Below are 20723 nucleotides of genomic sequence, written 5' to 3'. Positions count from 1 at the left end.
GGAACCATCAGGAGGTGATTATCCATGGAGATGGAAGCAACCCCATCTACACCAATCAGATCGTTCCAGTCATCAAGAATAGGAAGAAGCTGGGTGGAGAAACGTACCATTGCATTGAGCACGTCAATGCAATTGAAAAGGATTGATGGTGGAGTAACAAGATAGAAAGCATATTACTATTCACAGGATATGAACCTAGCAAGGGTCTCGGCAAAAACCTCCAAGGGATCACTATACTCGTAAAACCGCAGTGTCATGGCACAACTTTTGGGCTCGACTATTAATATACTTGGCAAGAATACCAGGATTGGTCGCCGCCATAGCGTGGTCCTTATCATCCACTAGAACAACCACTACCACCTCTGCACAAGACATTTCATCAAGCTGACATGATGTGGGGATCTGAGGAAGATAAAGTCTTAGCTGGCATCAAAAACTGGACTACTGCACCATCCCGAGCCCGTCGAGCTCCTGGTTAGCCTAGCAAATAGCATCAATTATTTTTTTCAAAATAGTTTTTGAGCATTTTAGACATTTTCAGTATTTTGTTTTGAAATAATTGCTCGAGTCATCGAGCCGCACTTGTTGACGTTTCCAAATTTTATTAATGCATTACTTCTTTTTGTATTTATTATTATTTTCTGCATTTTCATCCTCTCTTTACAGTATCATTATTACCCATCCCAATGAACCAGAAACTATGACATGTAATGAGACAACGCAACATAAGGATAGTGATTCGGAGTATCTGGAAGATAATACAATACCTGAGGAAATCGTCAGAGAAGTGGAAAACTTTGAAAACAAACCAAAGTCTAATTTGGATGAAACTGAGGCAGTTAACTCAGGGGATTCCGAAACGGTCAAGGAAAACGCATAAGAGTTCACCTATCGCCATCAGAGAAGGAAGAGTACGTCAGATTCCTAAAGGAATATGAAGATATCTTTGCATGGTCCTACGATGATATGACTGGTTTGAGCACATCTATAGTGGCTTAGAAGCTACCACTAATCCTACATGTCCACCGGTAAAACAGAAGCTCAGAAAATTCAAGTCGGATATGACTTTGAAGATAAAAGAGGAAGCCACTAAGCAGATCAAAGCCAAGGTTCTTAGAATGGTGGAATACCTGACTTGGTTGGCCAACATTGTGCCAGTTCCAAAGAAAGATGGGAAAGTCAGAGTATGTGTTAATTGCCAAGATCTAAACAGGGGAAGTCCCAAAGATTATTTCCCTTTGCCCAGTATACATATACTGATTCACAATTGTGCCAAGCATGAACTCCAATCCTTTGTAGATTACTTCACGAGATATCATCAGATCTGGATGGATGAAGAGGATACCGAAAAGACAGCCTTTATCACACCATGGGGAATATACTGCTACAAAATGATGCCATTTGGTTTAAAGAACGCTGGAGCCACATACATGAGAGCCATGACAACCATTTTCCATGATATGATACACAAGTAAATACAGGTGTACATGGATGGTGTTATCATCAAATCCAAAAAGAGTACATATCACATAGCAGAGTTAAAGAAATTCTTTGATCGGCCTCGAAGGTACAATCTGAAATTGAATCCTGCAAAATGTGCCTTCGGAGTCCCTGCTAAAAAATTGTTAGATTCATCTTTAGTCGCCGATGGATTGAACTAGACCCAACAAAAGTCAAAGTTATCCAGGACTTTCCATATCTGAAGAATAAAAAAGATGTGATAAGCGTTTTAGGGCACCTCAATTAGATCAGCCGTTTCATAGCATAATCAACTGTGATATGTGAGTTGATCTTCAGGATGCTGAGGAAAGATGTTGCAACAAGCTGGACTAAAGAATGACAGAAAGACTTCGACAAAATCAAGGAGTATTTATCTAAACCACCTATTTTGGTCCCACCAGAACCAGGAAGACCTCTGTTGCTTTATTTGTCGTAATTGGATGGAACTTTTGGCTGCGTTCTAGGACAACATGATGACTCTAGAAAAAAGGAGCAGGCGATATATTATCTGAGTAAGAAATTCACACCCTACAAAGTCCGGTACTTTTTGCTGGAACATACCTATTGTGCTTTGACATGGACAGCTCAGAAGTTGAGGCATTATTTCTGTGCATACACTACATATCTCATATCAAGGATGGACCCGCTAAAATACATCTTTCAGAAACTCATGCCTACAGGTAAGCTAGAATAGTGGAAAATATTGTTGAGTGAGTTAGACATCGTCTATGTAACTCAAAAGGCGATCAAAGGGCAAGCATTGGTGGATCAATTGGCAGAAGATCCCTAGACAAAGAATACAAACCATTGAAAACGTATTTTCCCGATGAGGATGTGTCGTTCGTTGGAGAAGATATCACCGAAGCATATGATGGTTAGAGAATGTTCTTCGACGGAGCAGCAAACTTCAAAGGAGTAGGTATTCGAGCTGTTTTGGTATCAGAGACCGGCCAACACTATCCGGTATCCGCAAAACTCAGGTTTCCATGCACCAACAATATGGCGGAGTATGAGGCCTGCATTTTGGGACAACGGTTGGCCATTGACATGAACGTTCAAGAGCTGCTGGTAACCGAAGTTTCAGACCTTTTGGTGCACCAGGTTCTAGGAGAATGGGACACAAAGAACACCAAAATATTGCCATATTTGCATTGTGTACAAGAGTTGGTCAAGAGATTCACAATGATAGAATTCAAATATGTTCCGAGAATTCAGAATGAGTTCGTGGATGCATTGGCCACTTTGTCTTCCATGATACAACACCCAGACAAGAACTTCATCGATCCCATCCCAATAGAAATTCATAAACAGCCAACTTATTGTGCTCACGTTGAAGAAGAGAGTGATGGAAATCCGTGGTTTTACGACATCAAGGAATATTTGGCAAAGGGAGAGTATCCATAGCACGCAACCCATACTCAGAAGAGCACACTTCGAAGGTTAACCAACCATTTCTTTTAAAACGGAGGAATTTTGTATAGAAGGACTCCAGACCTGGGATTATTACGGCGTGTCGACGCCAAGGAGGCATCTAGATTGCTCGAGGAAATACATGTCAGAACCTACGGGCCGCACATGAATGGGTCACCTTAGCCAAAATGATACAAAGAGCGAGGTATTTCTGGATGACCATGGAAGCAGACTGCATCAAGTATGTTCAGATGTGCCACCAATGCCAGATACATGCTGACATGATACGGGTACCACCCAATGAACTCAATGCAACAAGTTCACCTTCGCCTTTCTCAGCCTAGGGTATGGATGTCATCGACCCGATCGAGCCGCTGCTTCGAATGGGCATAGATTCATTCTAGTGGCCATAGACTACTTCACAAAATGGTTTGAAGCCGCATCTTACAAAGTTGTAACTAATAAAGTCATAGTAGATTTTGTTCGAGACCGCATTGTTTGTCGGTTCGGAGTACCAGAGTCAATCTTCACCGATAATGTAGCCAATCTCAACAGTGATCTGATGAAGGCCATGTGTGAAACCTTCAAGATAAAGCATAAGAACTCCACAGCATAGAGACCGCAAATGAATGGAGTCGTAGAAGCTGCCAAGAAGATACTGAGGAAAATGGTAGATAATTACAAATAATGGCACGAGAAGTTGCCATTTGCTCTGCTCGGGTATCGTACCATAGTTCGCACATCAACTAGGAAACTTCCACTATAACAAAATCTAACTACACAGTCAGTAAAGCTTGACTTACCTTTTTTATTTTTTGTGTTTTTTTGTAGCTTTTGTAGAGAATATTATAAAAAAGACTATGATTTTATTGATCGATCAACATCTCTTTTTTTTTACTTGACTTTGGTTGGTACCAACAATTAGGTTTGTGCATAAGAATTTCCATCTCATACTTTCCAACAAACTGAGATCAGCTTATGGGTAATTCGTATAGCTTCGAGCGATACCTTAGATATACCCAGATTCGACAAGATTTGTTTGTCTTGCATCAATCATAGGTTTTGAATTCTGCCTAACTCATGTTTCAAGTGCCTCACTACAAAGAAAGTCCTAATTTTCTCACATATTTGAAGTATTTTGTATTTTGACTTTAGGACGTTTTGCGAAGCACACTCACTCAGAAAGATGTTCAATGCATGCAATTGAGATACCATATGCTTGGCCTTTATGCTAATATCTACTAATGTGAGAACACTTGGAATAAGATCATGTAGGACTTTGTTATCGACTTGTAATGTAGGCTTGGGGTCGGGTAGGATATTCATTTGGGTTAAAAGTGACTAATTCCTCCATAAGCACTACAATGCATCCGTGTCTTCGAAGTTCAAACCATGCTTTAGCGCTTGATCTTGTTTGGCTCGACGTCCATTTCTTTGCTTTGACTTCTTTTGAACTTGTAGAAGGCTTTTCTTCCATTTTTGGAGGTTTTTTTTTTAAAGTTTCTCCTGCTTTGCAAGAGTTTTTCCCTTCTTTTTATTTTGGTCGGGGTTCCTCCTCTTTGAATTTGTGGAGTTTTTTTTCCTTTTTCTCCTTTCTTTTTTTTTTACCTTTTCTTTGAATTTGTGGAAGTTTTTTTCTTTTTGTTGGATCCTCCTTTTGACTGGAGGAGTTTTCCGCCTTCTTTTCTTGAAGTCATATCTTTGATTGTCTTGGACTTTGCATCTTTTGCCTTTTCATGTTTGTCTCCTTAACTTTGGTCTTCATCCAAAGTTACACGTTTTCAGTGTGCGCATGGAGGTTGGGCCAAGAGACGGGTCGTGCATTTGAGCACAAAAAGGGTATAGGCTAAGATGTGATTGTCCAAGAAAAAGGCTTAAGGCTCAAAGGGGGAATGCTAGGGATTGATGTCATTTGGCAGGCTAGAAAGGCTCAAATGGGTCAAAGAAGGCATACGATCCTCTCCCAAACCAAGCTTTACACAGGATTTCCCCTCAACAGACGTTCGAGCCATGTTCTATATCTATAATGCAATGCAATGAATTTTAATCTAGGCTCACCACACAATGCACATGAAACATTGAGGTCGGCTTTGTTCTTACCCCAACTGTAAGCACGAGATTTTTCAAGCATCACTAAGGTATAATTAAGAGGTACCACAAGAGTCTATGGTTTACCCGAAGCTGATCCTCTCCATCATACAACTTAAACACTTGTTCTTTCCTGTGCATACTCCTAACTGTGTTGGCACCAAGCAAGTCAATATTTGATGATGTTCCTTCTAAATAAATAAAGAAACAACTATTTCAAAATTGTTAAAAAGAATAAAGACATGGCTAGTTAAAGGTTGGCTTGCCTAACAGCGATATTGGGCGCCATCACGGCCTATAAGTGAAATTGGGTCATGATAATATGGTATCAGAGTACTAGGTTCATGTAGGTCTCACAAGTTATGAGCAGGCCTAATAGAGTCTTGCAGATCGGTGCCGAGACGTCCGTACTTATCTTCGAGAGGCTATAAGGTGTTAGAAAACTACTCTTTCTTCATCTCCTATCATGCAGTTGATGTTATGCTAAGTATATTTCTCTTATTCTCTCACATATGGTGAGAACGCGCGCAGCAGATGTACAAGATCATGAAGGAGCTGCTCCCCCTTGTTGCTAGAGGCCAAGGCAGAGGCCGAGGGAGGGCTCCAGCCCGTGGTAGAGGACGAGGACGTCCCAAAGTTGCTCCAGTTATGCCACCAGTGGGTCTTGTGGAGGATCCTGCTATTGAGGGGCAGAGCGAGGTGCCTGCAGTAGAGCCAGCCCCAGCAGATTTCATGTCTGCACCAGGAAATCAGGAGATCATGGGCCGTATGCTGCAATTTATGGATTCTGTGGCTCAGACTAGTTTATTTCCAGCAGACCCAGCCATGTCTCAGGCGGGAGGAGGAGCACAGACCCCTACCGCTCAGGCTCCAGGGCATGCATCTGACTTATATCAAACCCCGGGTGCACTACCCGTGGGCGGAGCTCTGCCAGTTGCAGCACCTATACCTGAGCCCAGACCAGTTGCGGCCGATGAGCCGCAAGAGCTATAGGACAGATGGACCAGGTAGCATCCTCATGTATTTGGAGGTGAGCGACATGAGGACCACTTGGACTTTATTGATCGGTGCAGGGACAGACTGCACAACATGAGGATATTAGAGTCCCACGGGGTGGACTTTACCACCTTTCAGTTGGAGGGCAAGGCACGTAGATGGTGGTAGTCCTAGCTTCTCGGCAGACCAGAATTTTCTCCTCCCATGACTTGGGACCAGTTCACACGCCTCTTCCTGGACAAATATATTACACCCTCTCAGAGGAAGAGTAGCGATTTTAGTTCGAGCAGCTCCAACAGGGTCAGATGTCAGTGACCGACTACGAGGCGAGATTCTCTGAGTTATCTCGCCATGCACTCATGATACTTCCCACCGATTTAGAGAGAGTGCAGAGGTTTGTTGTCGATCTGCACTCTAGTATCCAGGACACTATGTCCCGAAAGGTTGAGATGGGGACTTCGTATGATCTAGTTGTGGAGATAGCTCAGAGGATCAAGGGTGTTCGTCAGCGGAGCCGAGAGCATGCGAAGAAGGATAAGCAGTTTCAATATTCTGGATAGCTCAATGGTGCCCCGGCTAGGGGAAAAGGTTAGTTTGTGAGGGGTTAGCGTAGTAGACCTGCATATCCAGCACCGCCGCCTTCTCGGGGTGCTCTAGTGCGACCCTATTTCAGCGCCATGCCAGAGAGTTCCTACCGCCTACCAGTTATTTAGGGTTCCTCCAGCGGGCATTTAAGCCATCAGGGTCAGACTTCAGGTCAGTAGTACACCGTTCTGAGGGGTTGTTACGAGTGTGGGGATCCTGGTCACATGAAGAGATTTTGTCCCAGACTCTGGGGCAAGGCAGTACAACAGGGTCATCAGCCTATGATTACAGCACCAACTACCGCACCAGCCGTCCGGCCGACCAGAGGCGGAGGGCAGGTGGGTAGGGGTCGTCCTAGAGGTGGAGGTTAGACAGGTGGAGGCCAGTCAAGTGGCGCTCCATCTAGATTCTATGCTTTTCCGGCCAGACCAGATGCAGTGGCCTCAGATGCCATGATCACATGTATTATCTCTGTCTGCGGTAGGGATGCTTCAGTACTATTTGATCCAGGGTCTAAATATTCATATATTTCATCTCTATTTTCTTATTTCTTGGGTGTTCCTCGTGAGTCCTTGGGTACTCCTGTTTATGTGTCCACACCGGTGGGTGATTCTATTGTTGTGGATCAGATCTATCGGTCTTGCATTATTACCTTCTATGGTTATGAGACTAGAGCGGATCTTTTATTTCTCGATATGACCGACTTTGAGATCATCCTGAGCATGGACTGGTTATCTCCATATCATGTCATTCTTGATTTCCATGCCAAGACTGTTACCTTGGCGACGCTAGAGTTGCCTAGATTGGAGTGGCAGGGTTCATCTATCAGTGCATCTAGTCGGGTTATCTCTTTCTGACTGCTTTGCAAAACATCCAAGCTGACAAGGTGCTTACTCGCCTGCTAATAGAGTTCTGGGATCCGACCAAGGTGGTGTTCAAGTTTGATGATTATGAGTTAGTGCCAACATTAGAAGAAGTTACCAAATTCACGGATTTGCCATTTACAGGAAGGAAACCAATACTACCAGTCACCATACCCGATTACAGGTTTCTTGATTCTTTGGGTCCGGCAAACAATAGAGGTTAGAGAAACATCGAGGATGGGTGGGTAAGCCTGGATCAATTGTTCTATATGTTTGGACAACGTGAAAGCTATGAATGGTACTTGGGAGAATTTCAGTGTGAAAAGTGACGTAGGAGAGTCTCAGGCCCATAACTTTCTCATTAGCGATGTTGGGATTGTTGGTTTTCCCATAAAGAAGAGGTCAAATCAATATCAATTTGTTACCCGTTGTTATGGCAACATTCTGGAGGCAACCTCCAAGCTACTCTGGTACCGATGGTGTTAGCTGAGATTCTAAGGGCTTTGTCTGCATGTGCATGAGGGTATGATTTCTTTAAGGGTTGTAACCTGCTGCTTCAGATCTGGGCCACAAAACACTTCTTTCAGCGAGAGGCCACATTTCACTACTTTGTGGGCGTCAACAACATGGTCCGAAGCCACGACGAGAGGATGAAACATTTGGTCTCCCTACATAGACAAGAAGAGTGGAAGGAAATGCTGACTAACCTAAGTGGAGAATGGGTCAATTGGAAGCTGTCATGGCTAGGTGGAAGAGCAATCCTAAGGACTCCTAAAAAATACTTCATTGAGCTAATAGGACTTGAGGGCATCCAACCATACTCACTCAAATAGTTCGGGTTGATCCAATATGTGCCTCTATGGACAACGACAATGCCATATCCTCGATATATTATGATGGATCAACGAGGAAGACGAGCTAGACCGACCAAGCAGAGATGGTATAGACTGGCTGGAGGATGCAGTGACTGCTTTGCAAATCTACCATGAGATCCTGCCACATTACCTTGTGACTACTTCCATGCACCGTCAAGTGGTCCGGGGGTCCATTGATTACATGTTGCCTCCCGTTGAAGATGATGACCGAGTAGTGGAGTGCTTCGAGAAAGAATCAGAGACAGAGCCAAAGGAAGACCCAAAGGAAGAATCTGAGTTCAATGACGATGGAGAGGAATTTGAAGAAGATCCAGAGGAAGAGCCGGAAGAAGAAGAGGAGATAGGGAATGATTCCGGGGATGGTTACTAGAAGTTGGTTGATTTCCCCTTCTTTCCCACTTTGTATCTTTATCCCCAGTTTTCTTGTTTTTTTTAAGGGAGAGTTGCTCCATCCCATGCAGTTCTGTGAATGTTGGAAACAATGATGTAACCTCTACTCCCGCTTATCTCAATCCAAACACTATCCATGAAAATGAAATTTGCTTTGGATCTGGATGTGTCAAATCTGATTGTTTGTCAAATATTCGCGAATTAGGCGTACCTACAACAAAGAGAGGTCCCACGAATTCTAGGAAAACACGCTTGCCTGAATACGTGAATTAACTGCTCTGTGTGACCTTTTGCTCGTATAAATGAAGAAATTGACTTTTGTTTCTTTTTAATTTTTCTTTTGTTTCTTACTTTATTATTATTATTCCCAAATAATGTTGGGTTGTGTCGACCTAAAACTGACGGAACAACCGTACAACATAAGATCAAAGGGGAAGATGTCTTCCATAGATAACCCGACCGAAGATGCTCTCGTAATATACGATAGCCCAGAGAGATCGGGAGAGAAGGAGGATACAAGGAATGATGAACATATGGCTAGGATGGCCCAGGAGATGAAATATTTATGGGAAAAAGTACAACATATCAGGGAACTAGCATATCTGGTCGTGACAATGCTCCCACAACAACCTCGTTTTCCTTCTCTGGATTCAATCCTTGACCACTTTCCTTCCACCACTTGCCAGACTAACAACACCATGACTTTGGTCCCTTCCACTTAAATAATACTTCCAGTAATCCCCACAAATCCACCAAATCCTCCTATCCACACTCCCTATGTACCACATTACGTTCAAACGCCACAAAATCCACCCATTACCACTAACACAATTCATACCCCTCCTCATGATGGAGTCACCTTTACCACTCACCAAAGCCAGCACATACCCAGGCACATGAGCGATATGTTTCTCCTGTATATGCATTTCTGAACCCACCTTTATAGCACCTGTCACAGTCAGGGTGAGTTGTGAGATTGACCAGTACGCTGAAATGGAAAGGGAAGCTAGGCGTAAGGAGGATGAGTCAGTGTCTAAGCAGTTACAAATCTGTAGAAAACACATGAAAAACCTCCAAGTCGCTCGGGGAAGTGAAAGTCTAAACTATGTGGATCCGTGTATCCATCCTGATGTAGATATGTCAATAGGATATAAGCCTCTAAAGTTTGATATCTTTGATGGGATGGGCGATCCCCATGCACATTTCAGGGCATATTGTGACAAGTTAGTTGGAGTGGGAAGAAAGGAGAAGTTGAGGATGAAATTGTTCATAAGAAGCCTGACAGGGAAGCACTTACCTGGTATACTCGACAAGATCCACGAAACTGGAGGACATGGCATGATATGGCGACAGATTTCATGAATCGCTTCCGATTCAACACAGAGATCACTCCTGATAGGTTCGCATTGGTAAACCTGTAGAAGAAGTCGTCTGAGACATTCCAAGAATATGCATGCCGATGGAGATCAGAGGCCGCCAGGGCACAACGTCCGTTGGACGACAGTGAATTGACTAACTATTTCATCAGGGCCCGGGAAGGGATTTACTTTGAGAAAATGATGGGCATGATGGGACAGAAATTCCCCAAACTAGTAAAAATAGGAGATTTCTTAGAAGAAGGTATAAAATTCGGCAAAGTACAATCCATGGTTGCACTGCAAGCAGCTAGCAAGGCAATCCAATCAGGGTCAATAGGTAGCGGAAAGAAGAAAAAGGAAAAGGTATCAGCAGTCGTCCCATATTATCAACCCAGCCCACATCATGGAAATACCTCTTATTCCCCAAACAACCATTCACCACCACCCGCTTATTCTCCAGTCTACAACACACAACCATATTATATTCCCCAACTCCAATACAACCAACTTCGAACCCACAACCATCCAAAACCACCACGACCATATGCTCTTATCCAAACTACCACTCATCAAAACCGACCCACTTATGCACCACAACTTCGCCCAAATTTTGAAGAGAGAAGTCCAGAAATTATACCCCAATTGCTGAACCTCTGGCTTAACAAATGACCGAGGAGAGCATGTTTTATCCATCCAGTAGAAGGAAGGGTTCTTGAGTATCCCTCAAAGTATTTTGATGCAACCAAAAGGTATGTGTACCATTCAAACGTACCTGGACATGATACTGAAGATTGTTTCAAGATAGAAAATGAGATTGAATCATTAATCAAAAGTGGAGCCAGTTAGTGCACTCCGGCTCCGCCCAATGTGAACCGCAATCTGCTATCGAATCACCAGAATCAGAGGGTCAACATGATCACTTTGGATGAAGAATACAATTTAAAAGGAACTATTGTCACGATAGGAAATGCAGAGGCCACAAGGGTCCCACCTCAAAGGACTCCGATGATCATAGTACAATTGAGACCTACGGTGATGGTTCAAACTTACCAACAATAGCCCACAACCGCTACCAGGGACAAAGAGGATCGGTAATACAAAACTGTCCCATGGACATATCATCAAAATGGAAAAGCCAAGATGACAGATTCCACGATAGCCCACAGTATGACTAGGTCAGGGAAATGCTACATTCCCGGGGATGCAAAACGAGGGAACTTGGAAGGGAACAGATTCATAGAAGAAATATAACAGATCCCGAGGCTGCATAATTCTGGAAGAGAATGTCAACCAAAGAATACTCCATGGAGGAGCAACTAAAGAAATATCCGGCACAAATATCAATCATGGATTTACTTATGAGCTCTGTCAGTCATAAGGATGCCCTGATGAAAGTGTTAAGTGGGGTAAGTGTGTCGAGCAACACCACCATTGTGGCACTGGCAGCAACTATTGGGAAAATGGTTGAACCAAATATGATCACTTTCAGAAGAGATGAGCTTCCTATCGAAGGCGTGGGTCACAACAAAGCTCTACACATCACTGTTAAATGTGGAGATAAGGTAGTGTCCCGAGTACTGGTTGATGGAGGATCATGAGTCAACATCTGCCCTCTCTGTGAGCTGGGTATCCACCCAAGAGAAGTCAAGGAAAGTCATGTGAGAGTAAGGGCTTTTGATGGGTCGCAGAAGGATGTCATTGGGGAGATTTATTTGTCTTTACAGATCGGACCAGTTGAATTTCCCATATAGTTTCAAGTGATGGATATTTCCTCTTCATACAACTTACTCCTGGGAAGACCCTGGATATACATGGCAGGGGTCGTGTCATCCACCCTACAATAGTTAATGAAATTCTAGTGGGGTGGTCAAGAGATCATGGTTCATAGCGAATGGAACCAGTCAGCTTATCTGGAACACATAATCCCGTTCATAGAAGGACTTGATGGGGTTGCCTTCCATGCAGTGGAAATCATGCAGACCACCATAATAGAAGCGACTGAGAAATACCTAGGAATGCAGTCACCGTATAGATCGATGATGGCCATGAGGGAGATGATGAAATATGGATACAGACCAAGAACCGGGCTGGGAGCCCGATAAAACGGGATTACAAAACTGATTGAGCCAAATGGGCAGAAAGGAAGAGCCGATATAGGGTATCAGCCTCCAATTGGGAAGACTTGTACTGGTAGCTCCGGGGAAAAGACTTTTGTGCCAGAGCATATTACAGGTACGGGCCAGAGCGCAGCGCCAGAGGACGATATCGTTAATGGGATGGGAAGGCTGTTTGTGACTATGATTGAAGAATGTTATGAAGGAATTGATATCAAGAAACCGACTATTTGGAATGCCGAACCAGGAGAGGATCTACGAAAATTGACCGCCAGCCCGTCTTCGGTTCACTGGGAGTCTTGGTATTGTGGAATTGTAAAGTTTTTTGAATAAAGCGCATGGTCAGCTGAGGCCTGAACCGTGTCTGTACCCTTTTGTCATTTGCCTCTTTGAACGCTTAGACGTTCCTCTTTTGATTAAATAAAAAGAATGGCTTTCTTAAAATTGTTGCAACTTTATTTTTCTCTTTATTTACACTTATTTTTTCTTTTCAGTAATCAAAACGATAAATACCCGCGTTCCGCAATTTTGACATGTAACTAAACCTAATAGAAAAACGATCCTGATTATGAGGAATACGACGAGAGTATGATGCCATACAATCTCCTACAAGAGATCGAACAGCTGGAAAGCTAGAAAAATCCTAATCTTGAAGAAATAGAGGTTGACAACCTCGGAAGCCAGGAAGACGTGAAAGAAACACCGAATTAGCATCCATCTAGAAGTGGAGCAGAAGGAAGAACTGGTTGAGCTCCTCCGACAATACATCGATGTGTTCGCATTATCATATGATGACATGCATGGATTAAGTACAGATATCATCTCACATCGATTGCCTATCGATCCATCTAGGCCACCAATCAAGCAAAAACCCAAAAAATTCAAGCCCAACCTGAGTTTGAGGATAAAAGAAGAAGTAACCAAGAAAATAAAGGCGAATGTAGAAAGGGTCACCAATTATCCCACTTGGTTAGAAAATATTGTCCCAGTACCCAAGAAATATGGGAAGATCAGGATATGTTTGCAACAAAGTCAGGCCGAAGGACGACTTCCCTTTACCAAATATCCATATCCTCATCGACAAATATGCGAATCATGAACTGCAGCTGTTCGTGGATTGTTTAGTTGGATACCACCAGATCCTGATGCATGAAGAAGATGCAGAAAAGACAGCCTTCACTATACCTTGGGGGTCTACTACTACAGAGTCATGCCATTCGGTCTCAAAAATGCTGGTGCTACTTACATGTGGGCCATGATGACCCTCTTTCACGATATGATTCACAAAGAGATCGAGGTGTATGTGGATGATGTTATCATCAAGTCTTAAAAAAGTTCAGAACATTTGGACGACTTAAGGAAATATTTTGAGCGCTTGCGGAGGTACAACTTGAAGTTGAACCCGACAAAATGTGCATTTGGAGTCCCTGCTGGAAAGTTGTTAGGTTTCATCGTAAGCAGAAAATGGATAGAATTGAATCCATTATAAATCAGGGCCATTTAGGAGTTGCCACCACCCAAGAATAAGAAAGATGTGATGAGTTTCCTGGGTAGACTGAATTACATCAGCCGTTTCATAGCCCGGTCTACAGGAATTTGTGAACTTATCTTCAAATTGCTGAAAAAGGATGTTGCCACAAAATGGATAGAAGAGTGTCAGAAAGCCTTTAGCCGAATTAAGGAATATCGGTCAAATCTATTAGTGATGTTTCCCCCAATCTCGGGAAGCAATTGTTGTTGTATCTGTCAATCTTGGATAACGCCTTTGGATGTGTGTTAGGACAGCACGACAAAATCGGAAGAAATGAGCAGGTCATCTATTACCTAAGTAGGAAGTTCACGCCATACGAAGCCACATAGACTTTGATAGAGCGCACTTGCTGTGCTTTGACTTGGATCACCCAGAAGTTGAGGCATTATATGTCAGCATACACCACGCATTTGATATCTCGGCTCGACCCACTCAAGTATATCTTTCAGAAGCTGATGCCTACAGGAAAGCTAGCTAAATGGCAGATTCTCCTTTGCGAATATGACATTGTATACATAACCCAAAAGGCTATCAAAGGACAAGCTCTAGCCGACCACCTTGCAGAAAATACAATGGATAAGGATTATGAGCCGCTCACTACATATTTTCCCTACGAGGAGGTATTATTTGCCGGAGAATACATTGCAGAATCATACCCTGGATGGAGAATGTTTTTCGATCGAGCAACGAACTTCAAAGGAGTAGGGATTGGGGCACTCCTAATTTCGGAATCAGGACAACACTATCCAGCATCAGCGAAGATAAGATTCCCTTGCACCAATAATATGGCCAAGTACGAAGCATGTATCCTTGGGATTAGGATAGCAATCGACATGAACATCAAAGAGCTTTTGGTCACAGGGGATTCTGATCTATTGATACATCAATTCCAAGGGGAATGGTCTACCAAGAATGTCAAGATTCTTCCATGACTGTACTGTGTAAAAGAGTTATGTAAGAAGTTCATGAAGATTGAGTTCAAGCACGTTCCCAAGATCTAGAACGAGTTCTCCGATGCTCTTGCAACCTTCTCATCCATGATTCAGTCTCCATATAAGAATTATATCGACCCTATCGAGGTAGAGATCAAGGATCAACATGCTTACTATTTTCATTTAGACAAATAGCCAGATGGTAAACCATGGTACCATGACATCAAAAGGTTCCTCGAAATAAGAGAGTACCCGGAGAGCGCTACTAATAGTCATAAGTGAGCACTCCGAAGGTTGGAAAATCATTTTTTCCTTAATAGAGAAGTCATGTATAGGAGGCTCCCAGACTTGGGTTTGTTGAGATGTGTAGATGTTGCGGACGAAACCAGACAATTACAATAGATACATGCCGGAATGTGTGGACCCCACATGAACGGTTTCACATTAGCCAAGAAGTTCTTGAGAGCTGGATACTTTTGGATAACCATGGAAAATGATAGTATCCGCTACCTACAGAAGAGTCACCAGTGCAAGATCCACAAAGATTTCATTCGGGTTCCGCCCAATGAGTTAAATGTGATGGGTTCGCCTTGGCTGTTCGCCGCTTGGGGCATGTATGTGATTGGACCTATAGAGCCCGCTGCATCAAACAGGCACCACTTCATCTTGGTAGCCATCGACTACTTCACTAAATGGGTCAAAGATCTACCTACAAGGCTGCAACAAAGAAGTTAGTGACGGATTTTGTCCGAAACAAGATCGTTTGCCGATTTGGGATACACGAGTCAATCATCACTGACAACGCAGCTAACCTCAATAAATGAGGGAAATTTGTGAGAGTTCAGAATATTCGGCCGCAACTCCACAGCCTACAGACCACAAATGAATGGACTAGTTGAGGTAGCCAAAAAAGAATATCAAGAGAATTCTACGAAAGATAGGGGACAATCATAGGTTATGGCACGAGAATTTATCTTTCACCTTACTGGGTTATAGGACCACCATGAGACCATCCACTGGGACAACGCCATACATGTTTGTATATGGCACCGAAGCTGTGATAACCGCAGAGGTCAAGATACCATCCTTAAGAGTCATCCAAGAAGCCAAATTAGACGATGCAGAGTGGATACGGGTCAGACAGGAGCAACTCATTTTCATTGACGAAAGGAGAATAGATGCAGTAAGCGATGGTCAGTTGTATCAGAATAGGATGGCCAGTGCATTTAACAAAAGGATGAAGCCTCATCAGTTTACACTGGGGCAATTGGTTCTGAAGAAAATCTTCCCCCACCAGGAAGAAGCCAAAGGAAAGTTCGCACCAAATTGGCAAGATTCTTACATGGTCCGCCGAGTGTTGACATGTGGAGCTCTAATCTTGGTACAGATGGACGGAAGAGTCAGCACAAAGCCCATCAACTCAGACGAAATTAAGAGATACCACGTTTGAAGGCAATTGAGCTAGGTTTTTGCTGTAACAGAACTATGCTCAACCTGACTTCCCACGGAGTGATACGTAGGAAACCCATGTAGGATTCAATTTCTCTCTCCCCTCTCTTTTGTATTGTATCATTAGAAAATCCAAATATCATTTTGTATTGTATTTGGAACAATGCCATGACTTGATTTCCTCCGGAATGAATACGTACGTAATCTTCATCAGATTCAGCAGTCTTTTGTAATTGAACTACATTCTGTCCTGATTCCATTTGGATACGTAGGCAGTCTGAGTCAGACTCGGCCATTCAATTCTTAATCTCATCATTTTGCATTTGTTGTAATCGAACTACGTCTTGACCTGGTTTCGATTGGATACGTAGGCTACTTGAGTTAGGCTGGGTGATATTTATCATATTTTTCTTAATCATCATCCACGAACTACGTTTAGACCTGATTCCATTTTAGATATGTAGGCAACCTGAAAAGGTTCGGTCGTAACCCTAGGAAACCTTTGTAATGCATTAGTATAGATTAGGACGTAGTCGCAACGAAAAGCAGCCACGTCGTCAAAAACATCATGGAAGATTGACATCAGCGGGATAAAGTTTTCAAGGTGCAATGCTCACGTTCAAAGAACCTTTTGAAGCATGTCATAATTTGGAATGACGGCATTTGCCATAAAACAATGATTTTAAATAAATGATTTCTAAAAAACATATCTTAATTTGTTCGACCTACTGAACTTTGTGGCGTAACCTTACCAGGACCGGGGAAAAGCCAGTACTATGGTCGACACAAACCGACTCCCCCTCCCGCTAAGAATATTTCTTCGAGCGCAGGACCAAAAGAATGCAAGGAAATGCTAGGAATACACTAGGCAAATGACGGATCCGCCACTCTCTCATGATTATCACTCCTCTTCTTTTATTTAAATTTTCTTAATATAACTGAAACTAATTCCTAAATCCTTTGCAGGTATCTTGGAATCAAACCGCTGGTGCAAACAAAGCATATTTTACATAGCAAACCGTATGCTCAACCAATCGGAGCATCTTGTAAAAAACGAGCCGCTAGCTTCACCAATTGGAGCCATGTATGTAGCAAGCCGTTCGCTCAATCAAACGGAGAACCTTATACAAAACGAGCCGCTGGCTTCACCAATTGGAGCCCTGTATATAGCAAATCGTCGGCTCAATCGATCGGAGCACTCTGTACAAATCAAACATTAGTTTCGCTAACCGAAGCCTTGTATATAGCAAACTATTCGCTCCGCCAACAGGAACAATCTGCACCGCCGCTCCGTCACATCGGTGGCCAAAAAAGACAGTTGCAAACCTCGTCACCAACGTTCGGCCAATCGATGGACGCGAACTTAGCTTCACAGTCAAGAGTATCTCTTGGGCATGCTTTTCTTTTCCTTTATTGTTATCTTGAACGTATTGACATTTTGCTCGCACAGCTTATAGGCATGATTATGTTTTTCCTCAAGTCAATTGCTCCCATCAAGCGAATATTACTTTAAATTTTTAGTACAAAGCTCTCCCAACAAGCGGAGAAGCAATCTACAAGTCAATCGCTCCCAAGCGGAGATATTTTACTCTTTCAGTGCAAAGCTCTCCCAACATGCGGAGACGGACTCCACAAGTTAAGCTCTCCTAACAAGCGGAGACACTTTTCAATGCAAAACTCTCCAACATGCAAAGATGCATTCTACAAATACCCCCTACGAGGAGACTCAATGCTCTAACAACTGAGGAACGGTACATAGCCCGGCTAAAAATTGAGTCAAATTCAAGTATCTCGTCATCCCGATCCCAAATAATGGCTCGTCGGCAGCCATGCATTATCATTCCTGCATCATTTACATCACATCTTAACATATTCTGTATTGCAATATATGGGTATGTGTGTATTTTATTATTTTTTGCAGGAACAAACATCGCAACATGGAACTCCTTCTAAGCAGCAAACCAAATTACAACGCTATGAGGAGCAACAAACTCATTAGCGGGCCAAGGATCCGAGCTCAAGTTCGAAATGATCAGTAGAACTCTAATTTTTCAAATCTTTCAAGTCAAGTCGCAAATTTAAAGCTTTCATGAGTGCCGAATCTTTTGCCTCGCAGTATCGTCATAATACGATATTGGGGCAATTCCAGCACATATCGCTTCTTCAAAGTCTTCACTCCAGAACTACATGAGGCCTGATCCTCGTTAAGCCCGAGTTATGTAAGAAATTCAAAGCCAAAATTCGGCCATGATTCCCCAAAATTCTCCTAGAATCTTCCTAATCCCACAACTCATAATCCTTGTGCCATTCCTGCAATGCATGCCTAAAGTCGGGAAAAAATTGGCTTTTATTCAATTTTTTTTCCCGAAAACTCTTTCATCGTCTCCGGTTAAAGAGGGGTAGCTGTTGACGGCCGATTTTGACCCTCCTTTTTTAAATTAATTTATTTATACTTAATAATTTACAATGAATGTTTTGAAAATATTTTCAGTCAGTAATACCTATTTTCACAAAATTAACTAAGTATTAGTTTTAAAATTAACAATTTAGTATTATTATTATTATGTAATTATAAATATATTTATTATTTTTAGATTATTAAAGTAACTTTATATACATCACATAGGCTTTATAATTAATTTAACGAATTGCTGTTTAACTGCTAATTAATTAGACTACTATGTTGATAATTCAAAATTAGCATTATGATTTAGAAAATAAAGTATTTTATAAATAATTAATTACAATAATTAGTAGCATATTTGATAATTATAATTTCTACTTCATTTTATTGAAAATAATTAAGTTTATTTAAATTAATTTCAAAAAGGTTAAAGACTAAAGGACTATAATTGTAGTTGCACTCCTAAACACAAATTGGCTATTTTCTAAATCAAAAGTGGCCCAAGCACAAGCCCAATCCACTAATAACCCAGTCCAGGTCCACCCTCATTTGCCACTTTGGCTATCTGCGGCCTTCTCTCAAAGCCAATCCGTGTATTCCACGTCACTTCCCCATAACACTCACAAAATAAGCATAGTGAATCCAAGTCATCTGTTTCTTAAATCAATGGCTCACAATTTATCTCTGTTTTCCCTTTAATTTAAAAGCGCTCGTCAGATCCCATCTCCACCATCAAAATATTATGATCTGACGATTACCAAAATTCCTCTTCAAAACCCCTTAAGTGCCCAAATTATCAGGGCCGTTGATCATCAGATCCAATGGCCCAGATCACTCCTACCTTTTTAAACCTTAGAGACTACCCAACCTTAGTCCAAAACCCTAATCATTTGTCTCCTAACCCTGCTGCCCCTCCTTTCCTTTTCCTCTCTACTCTCTCAACTCCCATCACCTAATCAGTCAAGAAAAACCTTACACAAATCCATGCAATGTCTCAAATCGCTCAAAGATTCATCCCTACTGTCTCCTGCATCCTGATTCCTGCTGAACCATTTCCTCTTTCACCGATCAAATTTGAAATCCCAAAATCCAATTCCCAAGACTCAAAGGTGAAACTTCGAGTTTCCAAATTTTTTTGTACTCTGTTAAATCGGAGCATGCATAAGCACACTTCAGGGCCTCGTCATGATTATTCGAGGTCCAAAGGTCAAATGCAATAACCTCTGGACATTGGGGCTTTACCCGATGGTCCTTGCTTTCAACGGCCAATTTCCACTCAGGTAAACTCTCTTCATCATTTTTTGATCTGTCTCCTTAGATTTTCCCTGATTTTGTTTGCATCACCACTCCTTCATCACTCTCCACTACCATGGTTTGAATCCGAAACCCTAAGTCTCAACGGCCACTATAAATATCAGTCTAAAAATGCTCTCACTATGAACATACCAACTACACTTAACATTCTAAAGAAATTAAGATACAACAGGGTATTGCTTAAGTTTTTCGTTTGAAAATTTGAGTTTTACTCAAACTCTGCTTCTTTCTATCTTTTGGCTCTGAGTTTGTCACTTTTTCAAAGATGAGCTTTTGGTTTCCTAAATGGCTAACTTGAGTACTCATTTTTTTTTGCTGCCCCTAAGGAGGTCAGTAAAACCTCGACCCTATTCTTCTTTTTTCGTTTAAATTACTAAGTGTGAATTGTTTTGTTACCAAATAATGTAGTTAATAATGTATTCACGTTTAATAGTTCTATGTGCTTGCTAATGACATGTGTTGCTAAATAGGTTCTGAGATAATGAATTTCCTTTGGTTATTGAAATTAGAGTTCTGTGATGATTCCAATGAACGTGTGATGACCCATCTCTGTTGTTAAGTCTTAAGAATCACCTAATAACTCTAAAACTATCCTGATGTTTGGTTTCTTTTGGATTTCCTTGATATTCTGTTAAGTACTATCATTTTTGCCTTATGTATTATCTGCATTTGTAGTAGCTCACCTGATAAACTAGACTTAAACAAGTATGAGGCTGTCATCTTGGTTTGAGGATGCTAGTTTATGATATCTGAACTTATCCTCTCTTCTAGCATGCTTCTGTAATCTTATGAACTTTTTAGAGGTCATTGATTCTCTTATGAACTTTTTAGAGGTCTGATCAGACTATATAAGCATGATTTGAGCAGACTGCATTCTTGTGCCACATTTGTGTGCATTTTGAAATTCATCACAT

The 20723-nt window shown here is 42.0% G+C and overlaps 3 protein-coding genes across 3 annotated transcripts; all 3 read left to right on the top strand.

Moving 5' to 3' along the window:
• The first annotated feature begins 2382 nt into the window (after nt 1-2382).
• On the top strand, nt 2383-2904 carry LOC138901650 (uncharacterized). Its single transcript, XM_070189429.1, has one exon. The coding sequence runs from the start codon at nt 2383-2385 to the stop codon at nt 2902-2904; it is 522 nt and encodes a 173-aa protein (XP_070045530.1).
• An 11261-nt stretch (nt 2905-14165) lies between these two features.
• LOC138901649 (uncharacterized) lies at nt 14166-14642 on the top strand. The gene has a single exon (XM_070189428.1). It carries the CDS (start codon nt 14166-14168, stop codon nt 14640-14642), a length of 477 nt encoding a protein of 158 aa, XP_070045529.1.
• Nucleotides 14643-15645: 1003 nt separating this feature from the next.
• Nucleotides 15646-16092, top strand: LOC138901648 (uncharacterized). Its single transcript, XM_070189427.1, has one exon. The coding sequence runs from the start codon at nt 15646-15648 to the stop codon at nt 16090-16092; it is 447 nt and encodes a 148-aa protein (XP_070045528.1).
• The last annotated feature ends 4631 nt before the right edge of the window (nt 16093-20723 follow it).

This window comes from Nicotiana tomentosiformis, chromosome 11 (genome assembly GCF_000390325.3).
Source record: "Nicotiana tomentosiformis chromosome 11, ASM39032v3, whole genome shotgun sequence".
NCBI lineage: Eukaryota > Viridiplantae > Streptophyta > Magnoliopsida > Solanales > Solanaceae > Nicotiana > Nicotiana tomentosiformis.
Note: the sequence above shows the minus strand (reverse complement) of the source record. Positions and strands in the feature narration are given on the sequence as shown.

Bases quoted from the DNA above. Each gene is read 5' to 3' on its own strand.
- LOC138901650 (XM_070189429.1), top strand. From the start codon at position 2,383: ATGTTCTTCGACGGAGCAGCAAACTTCAAAGGAGTAGGTATTCGAGCT.
- LOC138901649 (XM_070189428.1), top strand. From the start codon at position 14,166: ATGCCTACAGGAAAGCTAGCTAAATGGCAGATTCTCCTTTGCGAATAT.
- LOC138901648 (XM_070189427.1), top strand. From the start codon at position 15,646: ATGAGACCATCCACTGGGACAACGCCATACATGTTTGTATATGGCACC.